The sequence below is a fragment of the Galeopterus variegatus genome, unplaced genomic scaffold, assembly GCF_000696425.1.
Source record: "Galeopterus variegatus unplaced genomic scaffold, G_variegatus-3.0.2 Scaffold1598, whole genome shotgun sequence".
Lineage (NCBI taxonomy): Eukaryota > Metazoa > Chordata > Mammalia > Dermoptera > Cynocephalidae > Galeopterus > Galeopterus variegatus.
Window position 1 is genome coordinate 270,809 of NW_007727709.1, and position 14,159 is coordinate 284,967.

At 46.6% G+C, this 14,159-nt stretch overlaps 1 protein-coding gene across 3 annotated transcripts; it reads left to right on the forward strand.

Annotated features, from left to right (window-relative positions):
* The first annotated feature begins 2,079 nt into the window (after positions 1-2,079).
* On the forward strand, positions 2,080-14,057 carry VPS11 (vacuolar protein sorting 11 homolog (S. cerevisiae)). 3 transcript variants are annotated; one of them, XM_008577901.1, is made up of 16 exons: positions 2,080-2,337; positions 2,908-3,056; positions 3,152-3,287; positions 4,089-4,252; positions 5,184-5,431; positions 6,926-7,127; positions 7,527-7,678; positions 8,298-8,484; positions 8,943-9,089; positions 10,835-11,023; positions 11,130-11,291; positions 11,537-11,676; positions 11,767-11,969; positions 12,100-12,271; positions 13,173-13,395; positions 13,540-14,057. In XM_008577901.1, the coding sequence occupies exons 1-16, from the start codon at positions 2,151-2,153 to the stop codon at positions 13,702-13,704; spliced, it is 2,826 nt and encodes a 941-aa protein (XP_008576123.1). In that variant the 5' UTR covers positions 2,080-2,150; the 3' UTR covers positions 13,705-14,057. The 3 variants fall into 3 exon arrangements, 2 of the variants coding, with proteins under 2 accessions (XP_008576123.1, XP_008576124.1); XR_550872.1 differs by having other exon boundaries at positions 2,142-2,337; positions 13,267-13,395; positions 13,540-13,630; XM_008577902.1 differs by lacking the exon at positions 2,080-2,337 and adding an exon at positions 2,350-2,418 and having other exon boundaries at positions 2,885-3,056.
* The last annotated feature ends 102 nt before the right edge of the window (positions 14,058-14,159 follow it).

Below are 14,159 nucleotides of genomic sequence, written 5' to 3' on the forward strand. Positions count from 1 at the left end.
CCGGTAAGGGGATCACAACCCTTGGTGGGTCTCGCCCACACCGCGCTCAGCCAGTGAGCGCACCGGCCATTCCTATATAGGATCCGAACCCGTGGCCTTGGTGTTATCAGCACCGCACTCTCCCGAGTGCGCCACGGGCTCGGCCCTTTTAACATATATTCTAAATAGTATTAGCAACTGACATGTTAACATACAATCTAGAAATTCTGACGAGTAGTGTGGAATATGCTTAGTAGGTGAAAGAGGCCCATTTGTGCTTCTGCCCTTGAGCTGGGTTCCTGAAACAGCTCCAATACCTGTGTGACAAAGAGGAAAGGAAACTGAGCTGGAAGACAGGAAATCTGTGTGCCTGGTGGTGGTTAGACAGTCTCTTCCCGTCATTTATCTCTTCGGACAAATGGATGCTACCTGCCCTGTCAACCAAATTGAGGACGGGAGGGGAGAAGAGGAGTGTCATCTACATTCATTCCTTCAACCAAACATGAAACATCTACCAGGCTCTGTTAGGCCTAGCTCATGGTAAACAAGACACAGCCCCTGTTCTCTGAGAACTCAGGCTGGTGGGAATAAAGAGTAAAATATTCTGAAAATAAAAAGTTGTGGAGGGGAGAGGTGTAAAAATAAACTTCACAAATACTAACCACACAGCCATTTTGTGTACACGCATGCTATCTCAAAATGACTCTGTTACTCCCATATATAGTTCATTGTGGCACTCAGTAAATCTGTAGTTGTCCACGAAGACAGCTCTTGCTTGCACACAAAATTGAGTTAGCCAGAGTTGGGAGCAGAAAGTGACCATGGAATATCTTAGACACTTGCTGTATTGCTAGGGCTAGGGCTCACAGACCCCTCAAGCCCATTGAACAGACTGGGTCACCAGACCCCTCACACGCAGGTCCACGCTAGGAAACTGGGAAAGATCCGGGGAGCCGTTGGCAGACAACACGAGCTCAGTCCTCAGCAGCAGCAGCTTACAGCAGCCTCCAGCAACAGTGGCCGTGGCCGTGGCCTCCCAGAGGGTCCAGGGGGCCCTGGAAGCAACAGCTTCCAGCAGCAGTTGCGGCCTCCCCGTGGCACCCCCAGGGAGCACCCTGGGGGTGGAGGGGAGCACCTAGGGATCAGAGCCACTGGTCCTTTATACTTAAGTCCATAACACAGGACACCTGGGCACACATGCGCACTTACATTAGACAATAACCAAGAAAAACCTGGGCACACGTGCATATTTACATCAAATGCTCAGCAAGATTCTGAACATCTGAGGGGCTCTGACCATTTTCCTATATCTTCCCTACACTTGCCATTTGTTAAATTGCTCAGTTCTCAAAGCGGCCATTTCCAAGGATTTTGCTCTGTTCTGCTTCTGTCCCACACCCTACCACTATGGAAAGGGGGAGAAGGCCCAGGGTCTTGGGAGTTCCTGACCCATCAGTATTTCCAAGTTTCCTTAAGAAACGTGTTTTATGGGTCTATTAGGTGCCACACCCTCTGATAGGGGAACGTGAAAACGAACATAAGACACTGACTGTGGTTCACAGTCTGTGTCTGGTTACACACACAAACTTCTAATTTATTTCCCCTCTCCTACAGCTGAAAAACCAGTTTCACATATATTGTTTCATTTATGCCGCCAAACAGTCCTGTGAGATCAAAGCATAATTCATTTAGGCACAGCAGGTTACAATTCACAAAGCGTGTAACATTCCTTATCTTGATCCCTCAGTGCTCGCGCATTTTATAGAGGAGGAAACTGATGCTCAAAGAGGTGAGGCAGTTTAGCCAGCACAGTCACTGCGAGATCTGGCAAATTCGCAAACCGAGGAGCAGCTGTCCTCCACGAAACCGACCGCGCACTGCCCCGCCCACTCCCTCAGCCGCCGGAAGCTATCACCATGACTCAACAGCGCCTGTGCTTCCAGGCTCCCGGAAGCTCCCGGAAGCTCCCGTCACGTGACCTGCCGGCTCAGCTCACGTGACTTCGCTCCCGGAGGAGACCGCGCACTGCCCCGCCCACTCCCTCAGCCGCCGGAAGCCATCACCATGACTCAACAGCGCCTGTGCGTCCAGGCTCCCGGAAGCTCCCGTCACGTGACCTGCCGGCTCAGCTCACGTGACTTCGCTCCCGGAGGCGGGGGCCCGTGGCCAAGATGGCGGCATACCGTCAGTGGCGGCGCTTCGTTTTGTTCGACAAGGAGCTGGTTAAGGAGCCGCTGGGCAATGATGGGGCCGCTCCTGGGGCCGCGCCAACCTCTGGATCCGCTGCTTCCAAGTTCCTTTGCCTCCCTCCTGGCATTACTGTCTGCGACTCAGGTCGAGGTAGCCTGGTCTTTGGAGATATCCTTCCTCTAGAGCTGTATCTTCCCTCCCCGAATCCCTGAAGAGATCCAGCTAGGATGGAATCTGTCCGTCAGAGGGGTTCGTGCTACGCTCCACTTTCCTTTAGTTGGGCGCCCAGAGCTTTTCTGTGGTCTGAGGGAAGAAAGAAGGAAGTCCATTCTCTAATTTGTCAACTAAGCAATCCTGGGCAAGTCTCTGTGGGCTTCAATTTGCTTATCTGAAAGAGGGGTGTAAACGCCAATTTGACAAGGTTATTTTCAAATCAGTACAAAAAATGGATGCAAGTTGGCTTTAAAAGATAAGTATAGAAGATGTCATTATCTCCCCCTGCCCAATATTGCGGGCACGAAGATAAATAATAAGACTAAGAGTTTGTTGCTGTGCTCTTCATAGTGCTGCCACAGAACTGTGGTCCCTTTCACTCTTTTTAATATAGGGGGTTCCATGAGATGATATATTGAAAAATCCTTGAAATTAAAAAAAAGCTATATGCATGTTAGCTATCTGGGTTCCGGTCTAAATATAAGTGTCTCTCCTTGAAAAGGAGACTCCTTGACTACCCTGCACATATGGAAGGCCAGATCTGGTTCTTGCCACGGTCCCTACAGCTTACATGCTTCCAGGCCTACAAACTGCGGGTGACACACCTGTACCAACTGAAGCAGCACAATATTCTGGCATCTGTTGGTGAGGATGAGGAGGGCATCAACCCCCTGGTAAGTCCCAGAAAGGAAACAGGAAAGATCCAGAAGCCTAGGAATTATTTTGTCGGAGAGTGACTAGCATTCACACTTCTGAGGTCTGTCCACAGGTAAAGATCTGGAACCTGGAGAAGAGAGATGGTGGCAATCCACTGTGCACTCGAATCTTCCCTGCCATCCCAGGAACAGAGCCCACTGTTGTGTCTTGTTTGACTGTCCATGAAAATCTCAACTTTATGGCCATTGGTAAGCAGGAAGAATACAAAGCTAACACTCCGAGATTCTTCATTGATTTTCTTCAGAGTTGCTTCTGCAGCTCTTCTTTGTTTTCAGGAGACCAGTTTGTACTGAACTGAGGCCTTTGAGATACTAAGCTGTGAATGGAAAGGCATTTAATTTTATTCTTTGAAAGTGAGTTAGTGAGCATCAATATTCAGGTTAACCATTAGAGAAGTTGGATATAAGGAGAAAGCTTGTCACTTCTAGGGTTTGCTTGGTTTTTTTTTTTTTTTTTTTTTTTTTGTTTGTTTGTTTGTTTGTTTGTTTTTTGCATTTAAATCTTTCAAAAGGTCAAAGAATTAGAAACAGAGAACTGTCCAAGGAATAAGGAATGAGCTGTTTTTATAAACAATGTATAACAGTTGGTTTCTTTTCTTTTACCCTGTTTTCCGGGTGCTCATGTTTTGTAAAAACCTCAGGTGGAGGAATTTCTAAAGAATGCTAGACTGAAAATAATGTCAAAGGGTCCAGGCAAGAAGCTGCACTCTCAAACAGGATAATTCAGGAGAGTTTAAGGAAAGACCTATTTACGAAAGTGTAGGCATGATTAAGGGAAACCAATAAAAGATGATGGAAGCAGCCTGGGTGTACAGCCGCTATAACCCCAAAGCCTCTTCAGGCCAAATTTGGATGTGGGAGGGCCACTGGACAGGGGCTGTGTTTTTAGCAGAGGAACACATCCATTTGTGCCTCAAATGGACTTCTTTCCCCTCTCCACTTCCTGATCTTTTGAACCTCACTGAAGTGCTATTTCCTGTTGTCCTACAGGTTTCACAGATGGCAGTGTTACATTGAACAAAGGAGACATCACCCGGGACCGGCATAGCAAGACCCAGATTTTGCACAAAGGCAACTATCCTGTTACTGGACTGGCTTTTCGCCAAGCAGGAAAGACCACTCACTTGTTTGTTGTGACAACAGAGAATGTCCAGGTATGACCAAGGTCTCCACTCATAGAGGCAGGCAGGAAGAACTTGGGGTCAGGAACTGACAGGACAGGTAGGATTCTTCAAATTTTCATCATATAGCTTTGAATCATTTTCCCAGCTTAATATTTTATTTCTTCACTTAAAAGACTGGGAAGAGTTATAGTTAGGAAAAGAACTCTGTGGTTGTAGTAAAAAAACGTGAATTTTTTTTTTCGTAACATTTTTTTCTTGTGTGTGGTGGCAGGCCAGTATGGGGATCTGAACCTTCGACCTTGGTGTTATAACACCACACTCTAACCAACTGCACTAACTGGCCAGCTCTCTAACTTGTTAAGTTACATTGGACAAGTTGCTTTTCTTCTCTGATTCCTGGTGCTCCTAATTTATAACAGCCTACTCTCTCAGGAGTACTCTTTTGATAAAAAAGTGAAAGATTATTGCATTTCTCTTACTTGCAGAATTCCTGTACTAGGTATCAATAACATATACAGAAAAAGAAGGGCCGGCCCGGTGGCGCACTGGATAAGTGCACCGTTTGGGAAGCGCGGCGGCGCTCCCGCCCGAGGGTTCGGATCCCACATACAGATCGGTTCCCGCTCACTGGCTGAGCGGGGCGCGGGAGCAACACCGAGGGTTGCGATCCCATTGCCGGTCCCCGGTCCGGTACGGGGGCAACACTGAGGGTTGCGATCCGTTGCCGGACACGGAAAAAGACAAAAGACAAAAAAAAAAAAAAGAAGAAACTGTGGTCCCTCCTTATGTATTTAATAGATGGGTGAGGATTAATGGAGAAGGCAAGCAACCAAAAGAAAGTCTTATAATGCTAAGAGGGAAAAAAGATAGAGAGCCAGTATGGAGATGGGAATACTTTTGTGAAGGCTTAGGTACTACCTCCTCAAAGGGAGCCTATTAACCCATTTCTTACTTCTGGCAGTCCTATATAGTTTCTGGAAAGGACTACCCCCGTGTGGAGTTGGACACCCATGGTTGTGGCCTACGCTGCTCAGCCCTAAGCGACCCTTCTCAGGACCTGCAGTTCATTGTGGCCGGGGATGAGTGTGTCTACTTGTACCAACCTGATGAACGTGGGCCCTGCTTCGCCTTTGAGGGCCATAAGCTCATTGCCCACTGGTTTAGAGGCTACCTTGTCATTGTTTCCCGTGACCGGAAGGTTTCTCCCAAGTAAGGACTCCAAGGGGAAAGGAAAAGGGAGAGGGCTGGACTTGTTCCTCAGAATTAATCTGATTTTAAAATCCTAATTCCTGGGCCGGCCCGGTGGCGCACTGCTACAGTGCGCTGCTTGGGAAGTGTGGCGTCGCTCCCGCCGAGGGTTCGGTTCCCACATACAGACCGGCCGCTCACTGGCTGAGCGAGGTGCAGGAGCAACACTGAGGGTTGCGATCCCGTTGCCGGTTGCCGGTCCCCGGTCCGGTACGGGCGCGACACTGAGGGTTGCGGTCCGTTGCCGGACACGATAAAAGACAAAAAGGAAAAAAAAAAAGAGTGTCATCCTTTTACATTTTTGCAAATCTAATAGCTGGCTGAATAGATTTCAACAGGATTCTCATATCTGCTTCTCCATGCAGCCTGTTTAGATATGTTGTTTGATTGAAGTATATGAAGGAAGTCCAACCTCCCACAGATATGTAGTCGGAAAAGGGAGGCATATTTTAATAGCCTTTTCAAATAATTGTAGTATTTTTCTTTGATATTACATCAAAACTTGACAAGTGGAAGTTTCTTAAAGGATAGTTGCAAAGTGGAATCTGAAACCATATCAATGAATTAAAATCCATTGACACTTACGATGGATCTTTTTTACCCTTGAGTGATTTTGAAAAATCTTGCATTGGTCATTTAGAAAATCGGTATACTGAGTAATGCAGATCTTCCAAATGTTGATATACTTCATTATGCATCATCAAAACATCATCATTGTTAATACCACCTATCTTATCAGAAATATCTTTTAGGTTTTGGGAAGCTGTCAAGCTCAATGTAACAGATACAAGTTTTCTAAAAATTCCAATTTTTGCATGAAAACTCAAATTTTGTCAATGACAACAAATAACTGTCAGTTGTTTTCCCTGAAGAGACAGGTTTACTTCATTCATTTTCAAGAAAATCTATACTGAAGAACAGGCCATCCCTATACAGGGATCCGAACCCGTGGCCTTGGTGTTACCAACACCACACTCTCCCAAGTGAGCCACAGGCTGGCCCTGAGGTGGGGTCTTTTGCATGATGGAAGTACTCCCTGCTAGATGTTGGTTTGTTTTCATTCAGTACAAAGCACAGTGTCTTACATATATGAGGCATTGGATGATTATGTGTTAAATGAATGGATATCTGAACATATTTAATTTTCTAAATCGTTGCCTGGATTAATTATAGGTTCCTAAAGGATAATATCAGGTTTAAATGTTCTTTCTGAAAAAAAGAAAAGAAAAGAAAGAAAAAATGCATGGCAACCATCATAGGGAATAAAAAAAAATAAACGTTCTATTTCTATAACTGCCAGCACGATGCTGCATGTTATGGGATGAGCTGTTAGAGGAGAGAAAGAGATTTGTTTGTGGTGGAATGGGCAGCACCAGAGTTGTTATGGGAAAGGTAATAAAGGGGAACTGAGACAGAGGTGGTCCAAATATCTGGTGCTTTTTCTTTTCTTTGCAGGTCAGAGTTCACCAGCAGGGACTCACAGACCTCTGACAAGCAGATTCTCAACATCTATGACCTGTGCAACAAGTTCATAGCATATAGTGCTGTCTTTGAGGATGTAGTGGATGTGCTTGCTGAGTGGGGCTCTCTGTACGTGCTGACACGGGATGGGCGGGTCCACGCACTGCAGGAGAAGGACACACAGACCAAACTGGAGGCAAGGCCACCAGGTTCCCAGACTTGGCCACAGGCACCTAGAAGCAGCTGCAGGAGTAGGCTCCCCAAGTCACTTCGACCAGGGTGTTTCCTTCCCTTTGGGTCACAACCTTACTCAGCTTCCTTAGGGTAAGATTACATGGTAAATGGCCTGAGATGAGGCTTTAGAGGGAAGTAATGGTCAGGAACCTGAGCCCACTCTCAGGGTTCACTTTGTTTTCAGAGACCCTTATGAGGTGAGGTGATGTTGGTCTTGGGGGTGTCTGGGAGGTCTTGCTCCATTTAGGATCTAGGCAGATGGGAACTCCAGGACTGTCTGGCTTGTGTGTCGTGGGCATATTTTGGGAAGGTTTTTTCTGAAGACTTTTCTACCAATTCTCTAATCTCTTTTGCCTTCTAGATGCTATTTAAGAAGAATCTATTTGAGATGGCTATTAATCTGGCCAAAAGCCAGCATCTGGACAGTGATGGGCTGGCTCAGATTTTCATGCAGTATGGAGACCATCTCTACAGCAAGGGCAACCATGATGGGGCTGTTCAGCAATATATCCGGTCAGTCTGGAGACATTTTGGGATACAGCTCTGAGTGCAAAGACAGGCAGCCAGACAGCTAAAACCCATGGCTGGGGTAGGGCTTGAACTACACCAGGAACTTTTTTTTTCTTACAGGAAGTGTCAGGCCTCAAATAAGAGGACAAGATACTTATTAGGAAGGGAATGTTTAGGGTCAAATATTACATGACCAGTATGCAATTGAGCTGGTGATAATCTCTTATTTTAAACTTTAGCTTGGCCTTTGTTAACATTCATTTTGACCTAGTTCTTTAAAGGAAAAAGATATTCATCTCTTGCTTCCATATGTCCTTCCCTTGATACTAATCCTTGGAATTTTCTACCCTGAGAAGGGGTTTTAGAAATCTGTCTAGCCTCTTTTCCAACTTCTCTGAAATTCCTATTTTCAGCCAAAAACCAGTACTCTGGAGGCTTGCTACTCAGTGTAGTCCACAGTCTAGAAGCACTGGTATTATCTGGGACTATGTTAGAATCTCAGGCCCCACCGCAGAGATACTGAAACAGAATTTGCGTTTTAACAAGATCTGTAAACGATTCTTATGCATGAGTTTGAGAAGTATGCTGATCCAGATGATATTTGATGCACTTGTCTCCCTAGAACCATTGGAAAGTTGGAGCCATCCTATGTGATCCGGAAGTTTCTGGATGCCCAGCGCATTCACAACCTGACCGCCTACCTGCAGACCCTGCACCGACAATCCCTGGCCAATGCTGACCATACCACCCTGCTCCTCAATTGCTATACTAAGCTCAAGGACAGCTCGAAGCTGGAGGAGTTCATCAAGGTGCAGGGTGGTGTTGGCGGGGGATTCCTGGAAGGCCTCACTGAGCATGAGATGGCTCCACCGTGGCTTGTCCTTCTTCAGCAGGACACGGAGAGGAAAGGGCTGATCGTATTTGGGGACCAACATCCTCTACTCTATAAATAAAGAAGAGGAGTAGCTGTTCCTGCTAGTTCTCTCCCATCTCCCCTCTTGTTTTATGATGCCAGAACTTCCTGTGGTATCTAAGCCCAGGGAACACTGGGGGGAAGCTCTTTATCCTCAGAGGAGACTCTCTAACAGTAGAGGTGGAGAAAGACCTCTGACTTTTGGTCAAAAACTCTGAGAGGCAGGCTAGCATAGTGTTTTCAAAGCATGGACTTTATGATCACCTTAGGAATGTCTTAATGTCAGATGTCCATTTCCTCTCCTTTCTTCAGCCACCTCTGTGTGAATGATTTTGTTTAATGTCTCCTTGGCAGACAAAGAGCGAGAGTGAAGTCCACTTTGATGTGGAGACAGCCATCAAGGTCCTCCGGCAGGCTGGCTACTACTCCCACGCCCTCTATCTGGCTGAGAACCATGCACATCATGAATGGTACTTGAAGATCCAGCTAGAGGACATTAAGGTAGGGGAGACTCTTGACTCGGGCAGAGCCCTGTTCTTTTTTTTATATATTTTATTTTACTTCTCAATATACATTGTAGTTGATTTCCATGCCCCTTTACCCGATCCTCTCCACCCCCTCCCCACTTACGTCATATCTGTTCACTTGACTTAAACAGTTCAAGGAATTTTTGTGGTTATTCTGTCTTCTTCCCCCACCCCCACTTTGTTTGCGCGTTTATTTATTTTTAGCTCCAACAAGTAAGTGAGAACATGTAGCGTTTCTCTTTCTGTGCCTGACTTATTTCACTTAATATAATTTTCTCTAAGTCCATCCATGTTGTTGCAAATGGTAGTATTTCGTTCTTTTTTGTTTGTTTGTTTGTTTGTTTGTTTTTAAGATGACTGGTAAGGGGATCTTAACCCTTGACTTGGTGTTGTCAGCACCACGCTCAGCCAGTGAGCGAAACGGCCATCCCTATATGGGATCCGAACCCAGGGCCTTGGTGTTATCAGCACTGCACTCTCCCAAGTGAGCCACGGGCTGGCCCTATTTCGTTCTTTTTTATAGCAGAGTAGTATTCCATTGTGTAGATATATCACAGTTTCCTTATCCATTCATCTGATGATGGACATTTGGGCTGGTTCCAACCTTGGCTATTGTAAATAGAGCTGTAATAAACATTGGAGTACAGGTATACCTTTGACATGATGATTTCCATTCCTCTGGGTATATTCCCAACAGTGGAATAGCTGGGTCATATGGTAAATCTATCTGTGATTGTTTGAGGAGCCTCCATACCATTTTCCTTAAAAGCTGCACCATTTCGCAGCCCCACCAACAATGTATGAGATTTCCTTTTTCATGGCAACCTCTCCAACACTTATCATTCTCAGTCTTTTGGATGTTAGCCATCCTAACTGGAGTGAGATGGTATCGCAAAGTGTTCTTGATTTGCATTTCCCGGATGCTGAGTGAAGTTGAGCATTTTTTCATGGGTCTGTTGGCCATTCATTTTTAGTTGATTTTGGTATATGGTGAAAGGTATGGGTCTAGTATCATTCTCCTACATATGAGAATCCAATTTTCCCAGCACCACTTGCATTTTTAGTTGATTTTGGTATATGGTGAAAGGTATGGGTCTAGTATCATTCTCCTACATATGAGAATCCAATTTTCCCAGCACCACTTGCATTTTTAGTTGATTTTGGTATATGGTGAAAGGTATGGGTCTAGTATCATTCTCCTACATATGAGAATCCAATTTTCCCAGCACCACTTGCATTTTTAGTTGATTTTGGTATATGGTGAAAGGTATGGGTCTAGTATCATTCTCCTACATATGAGAATCCAATTTTCCCAGCACCACTTGTTGAAAAGGCAGTCTCTTCCCTAATATGTAGATTTGCTGCCTTTGTCAAAGATCAGATGAGCCCTGTTCTTTTTTTTTTTTAAAGATGACTGGTAAGGGGATCTTAACCCTTGACTTGGTGTTGTCAGCACCACGCTCTCCCAAGTGAGCGAACTGGCCATCCCTATACAGGGATCCGAACCCGTGGCCTTGGTGTTATCAGCACCACACTCTCCCAGGTGAGCCATGGGCCGGCCCTGAGCCCTGTTCTTTTTGAGGCCATCCCAGGAATGATGAAAGTGCTTCCTTGAGGGGTGACACAGGAATATGCAATACTGTAGAGATAGATTGACCGTAGAGATAGTTGACTGGCCTTGTGATTTTTCCCTTATGTTTGCCCTTTACCTCTCCACAGAATTATCAGGAAGCCCTTCGGTACATTGGCAAGCTGCCTTTTGAACAGGCAGAGAGCAACATGAAGCGCTATGGCAAGATCCTTATGCACCACATACCAGAGCAGACAACACAGTTGCTGAAGGGACTTTGTACTGATTATCGGCCCAGCCTCGAAGGCCGAGGTGATAGGGAGGCTCCAGGCTGCAGGGTAAGGCCTTAGGAAGAACAGCTTTGGACAGGAGGGATCACCTTAGGAGCCCCCTGAGTTACAAGCGCACTCACTTGGCCTCCTCTCTCCTCCCTTGCCATCCCAGGCCAACTCGGAGGAGTTCATCCCCATCTTTGCCAACAACCCGCGAGAGCTGAAAGCCTTCCTAGAGCACATGAGTGAAGTGCAGCCAGATTCGCCCCAGGGCATCTATGACACACTCCTTGAGCTGCGATTGCAGAACTGGGCCCATGAGAAGGCTCCACAGGTGAGTGAGGCCTGCCAGAGCTGCAGGAGGTGCTGGAGGAAAGATGGTTCTTGCTGTCTCCATTCTTCCGTCTTTTTAGCTGCCTTTTCATGTGTACCTTAGACCAGTAACACCTCACCCCTGGGGCTAAATGGTTCACAGTGAAGAGGAAATTGGACTGAGGTAGAGGGATAGTTCACCGGCTTTGTCCCAAGGGAACTTGTGATTTTTGCTTTATGTCCAGCAGCTCTATCCTCATTCCCTAGGTCAAAGAGAAGCTTCATGCAGAGGCCATCTCCCTGCTGAAGAGTGGCCGCTTCTGTGACGTCTTTGACAAGGCCCTGGTCTTGTGCCAGATGCACGACTTCCAGGATGGGGTCCTCTACCTCTATGAGCAGGGGAAGCTGTAAGAGTTTGGGGAATTTCAGGGAGAGGGGAAGGATCCAGGTAATCTTCCAGGGACAGCCACTGAGGCGTGCCCCTGCCCTGGCCCCAGATTTCAGCAGATCATGCACTACCACATGCAGCACGAGCAGTACCGGCAGGTGATTGCTGTGTGTGAACGCCATGGGGAGCAGGACCCGTCCCTGTGGGAGCAGGCCCTCAGCTACTTTGCCCGCAAGGAGGAGGACTGCAAGGAGTATGTGGCAGCTGTGCTCAAGCATATTGAGAACAAAAACCTCATGCCACCCCTGCTAGGTACTTGGGGGGACAGGGTGGGTGGGTGACAGGCTGCTGACAGTTGGGCTATATGGCAAGGGCCCTTCAACTCTACCCAGAGGGTGCTGCTTCGTTCATTGTCTTGTTTCCTATTGGATCCCAATCTCAGTGGTGCAGACCCTGGCCCACAACTCCACAGCTACCTTGTCTGTCATCAAGGACTACTTGGTCCAAAAACTGCAGAAACAGAGCCAACAGATTGCACAGGATGAGTTGCGGGTGCGGCGGTATCGAGAGGAGACGACCCGCATCCGCCAGGAGATCCAGGAGCTTAAGGCGAGGTACCTGGCGTCTGGATATGTGGAGGCGTCCGGGGGATAACTTCATTCTTCACAGGGTGCTGTTCAGTACTTTTCATAGAGGGTTGTATGAAGTGTTTTCATTCTTGAAGATGTGTTTTAATGGAGGAATTCCACAGAATGGTTTATTACATAGGTCATTACTGGGCTATGGAGGATATTATCTTGTAGCAGATACTTTTCTTTCTGGGTACATCTATATTTTACCCTTGCCAAACACACATCTAAGTTGTGGTTGGAAGCCATTCTGAAGGGAAAACTAGAAAATGCAGAAAGTGTATAATTTATAATAATTTATAGTAGACAGTAGTACTGCCTCTTAAGTCTTATCTGCCCTTAACATTGTAAAATATTTATTAGAGAACAACAGTTTTCTTCATACCACAGATATTTACTAGTCCCTATTATGTCCCAAGTACCGTTCTGAACAACACAGACAAAAAGCCCTGTCTTCATGGAGTTTACCTTGTAGAGGGAGAGGCAAACAATAAACACATTAAATAGGCAAACTATTACAGTGTGTTAGATAGTGATAAGTTCTGAAAAAATCAAGGAAGGGCAGTGGGGTTGGGAGTATGTGTTACAATTTTAGATAAGATGGTGAGGAAAACCTCACCAAAAGTGGCACCTCTGATTTCACACCTGAAAGAATTTAGTAGCAATTGTGAAAATGGAAAGAGAAGACTACTCCCTTCGTTACTTGTACTTGCTGAGAGCATGCTGAAACTCTCTCCAGGGCTGTTGTCCTCATTTGACTCCCTCTAGGTGATAAGAAGAGCAGGGCAGGGACCTGCTCTTCACTCCAGCTGCCTTTTCTCTTCACTTGGCTCTTGGCCCTGCCTTTACTCTTTGCCACTCATTTTCTGGTTTTCCTTGCCTGTAGTCCAAAGATTTTCCAGAAGACCAAGTGCAGCATCTGTAACAGTGCCTTGGAGTTGCCCTCAGTCCACTTCCTATGTGGCCACTCTTTCCACCAGCACTGCTTTGAGAGTTATTCAGAAAGTGATGCTGACTGCCCTACTTGCCTCCCTGAAAACCGGAAGGTCATGGATATGATCCGGGCCCAGGAACAGAAAAGAGATCTGCATGATCAGTTCCAGCACCAGGTGGGGATGAGTGGGCTAGATGGGGCAGGGGACTCCCACTGGTGTCACAGTCACCAAAGCACTGGAGAGTTTATTTCCTTTGCTCCTCATTTAGGAAGCAAGTACTTCAGTTCTGATTCTTACTTCCCTCCTCTTCCCCTGCAGCTCAAGTGTTCCAATGACAGCTTCTCTGTGATTGCTGACTACTTTGGCCGAGGTGTTTTCAACAAATTGACTCTGCTAACCGACCCTCCCACAGGCAGACTGACACCCAGCCTGGAGGCTGGGCTGCAGCGGGACCTGCTTATGCACTCCAGGAGGGGCACCTAAACAGTCTGTGGGAAGGCATGTGATAGTGGAGGCACAGGACAGACATGGGGGACTGAGATGCGAGCTGTTGCACAGGAGGGAGGCAGGCAGACATGCCAAGGCACCACTCTGATCTTATGTCATAGCCCTCAGGACTAAATGAGGACTTTCTTTTCTTGCCTCCTCCTTTAGCCAGCACACTGCCCCTCCTGTTGACTAGCAGTGTAGATCATTCCAGACCAGCGGGGGAAGGTACCTCAGCAACCTCTGAGTGTGGACAATAGCTGCTTTATTCTCTATCCAAGAGCACCAGCCTGTGCTTGGGTCCTTGCTCTCAGAGTCTATAAATAAAATAATGATTTGGTTGAAGGATTTTTTCAGGGGACTTCCTGGTGATTCTTAACTGTGCATAATGTACTTTCTTCCCTCTGCTCTCCTAGAGTTTCACTTCCCTTCCTACAGAGTTCCTTGTTGAC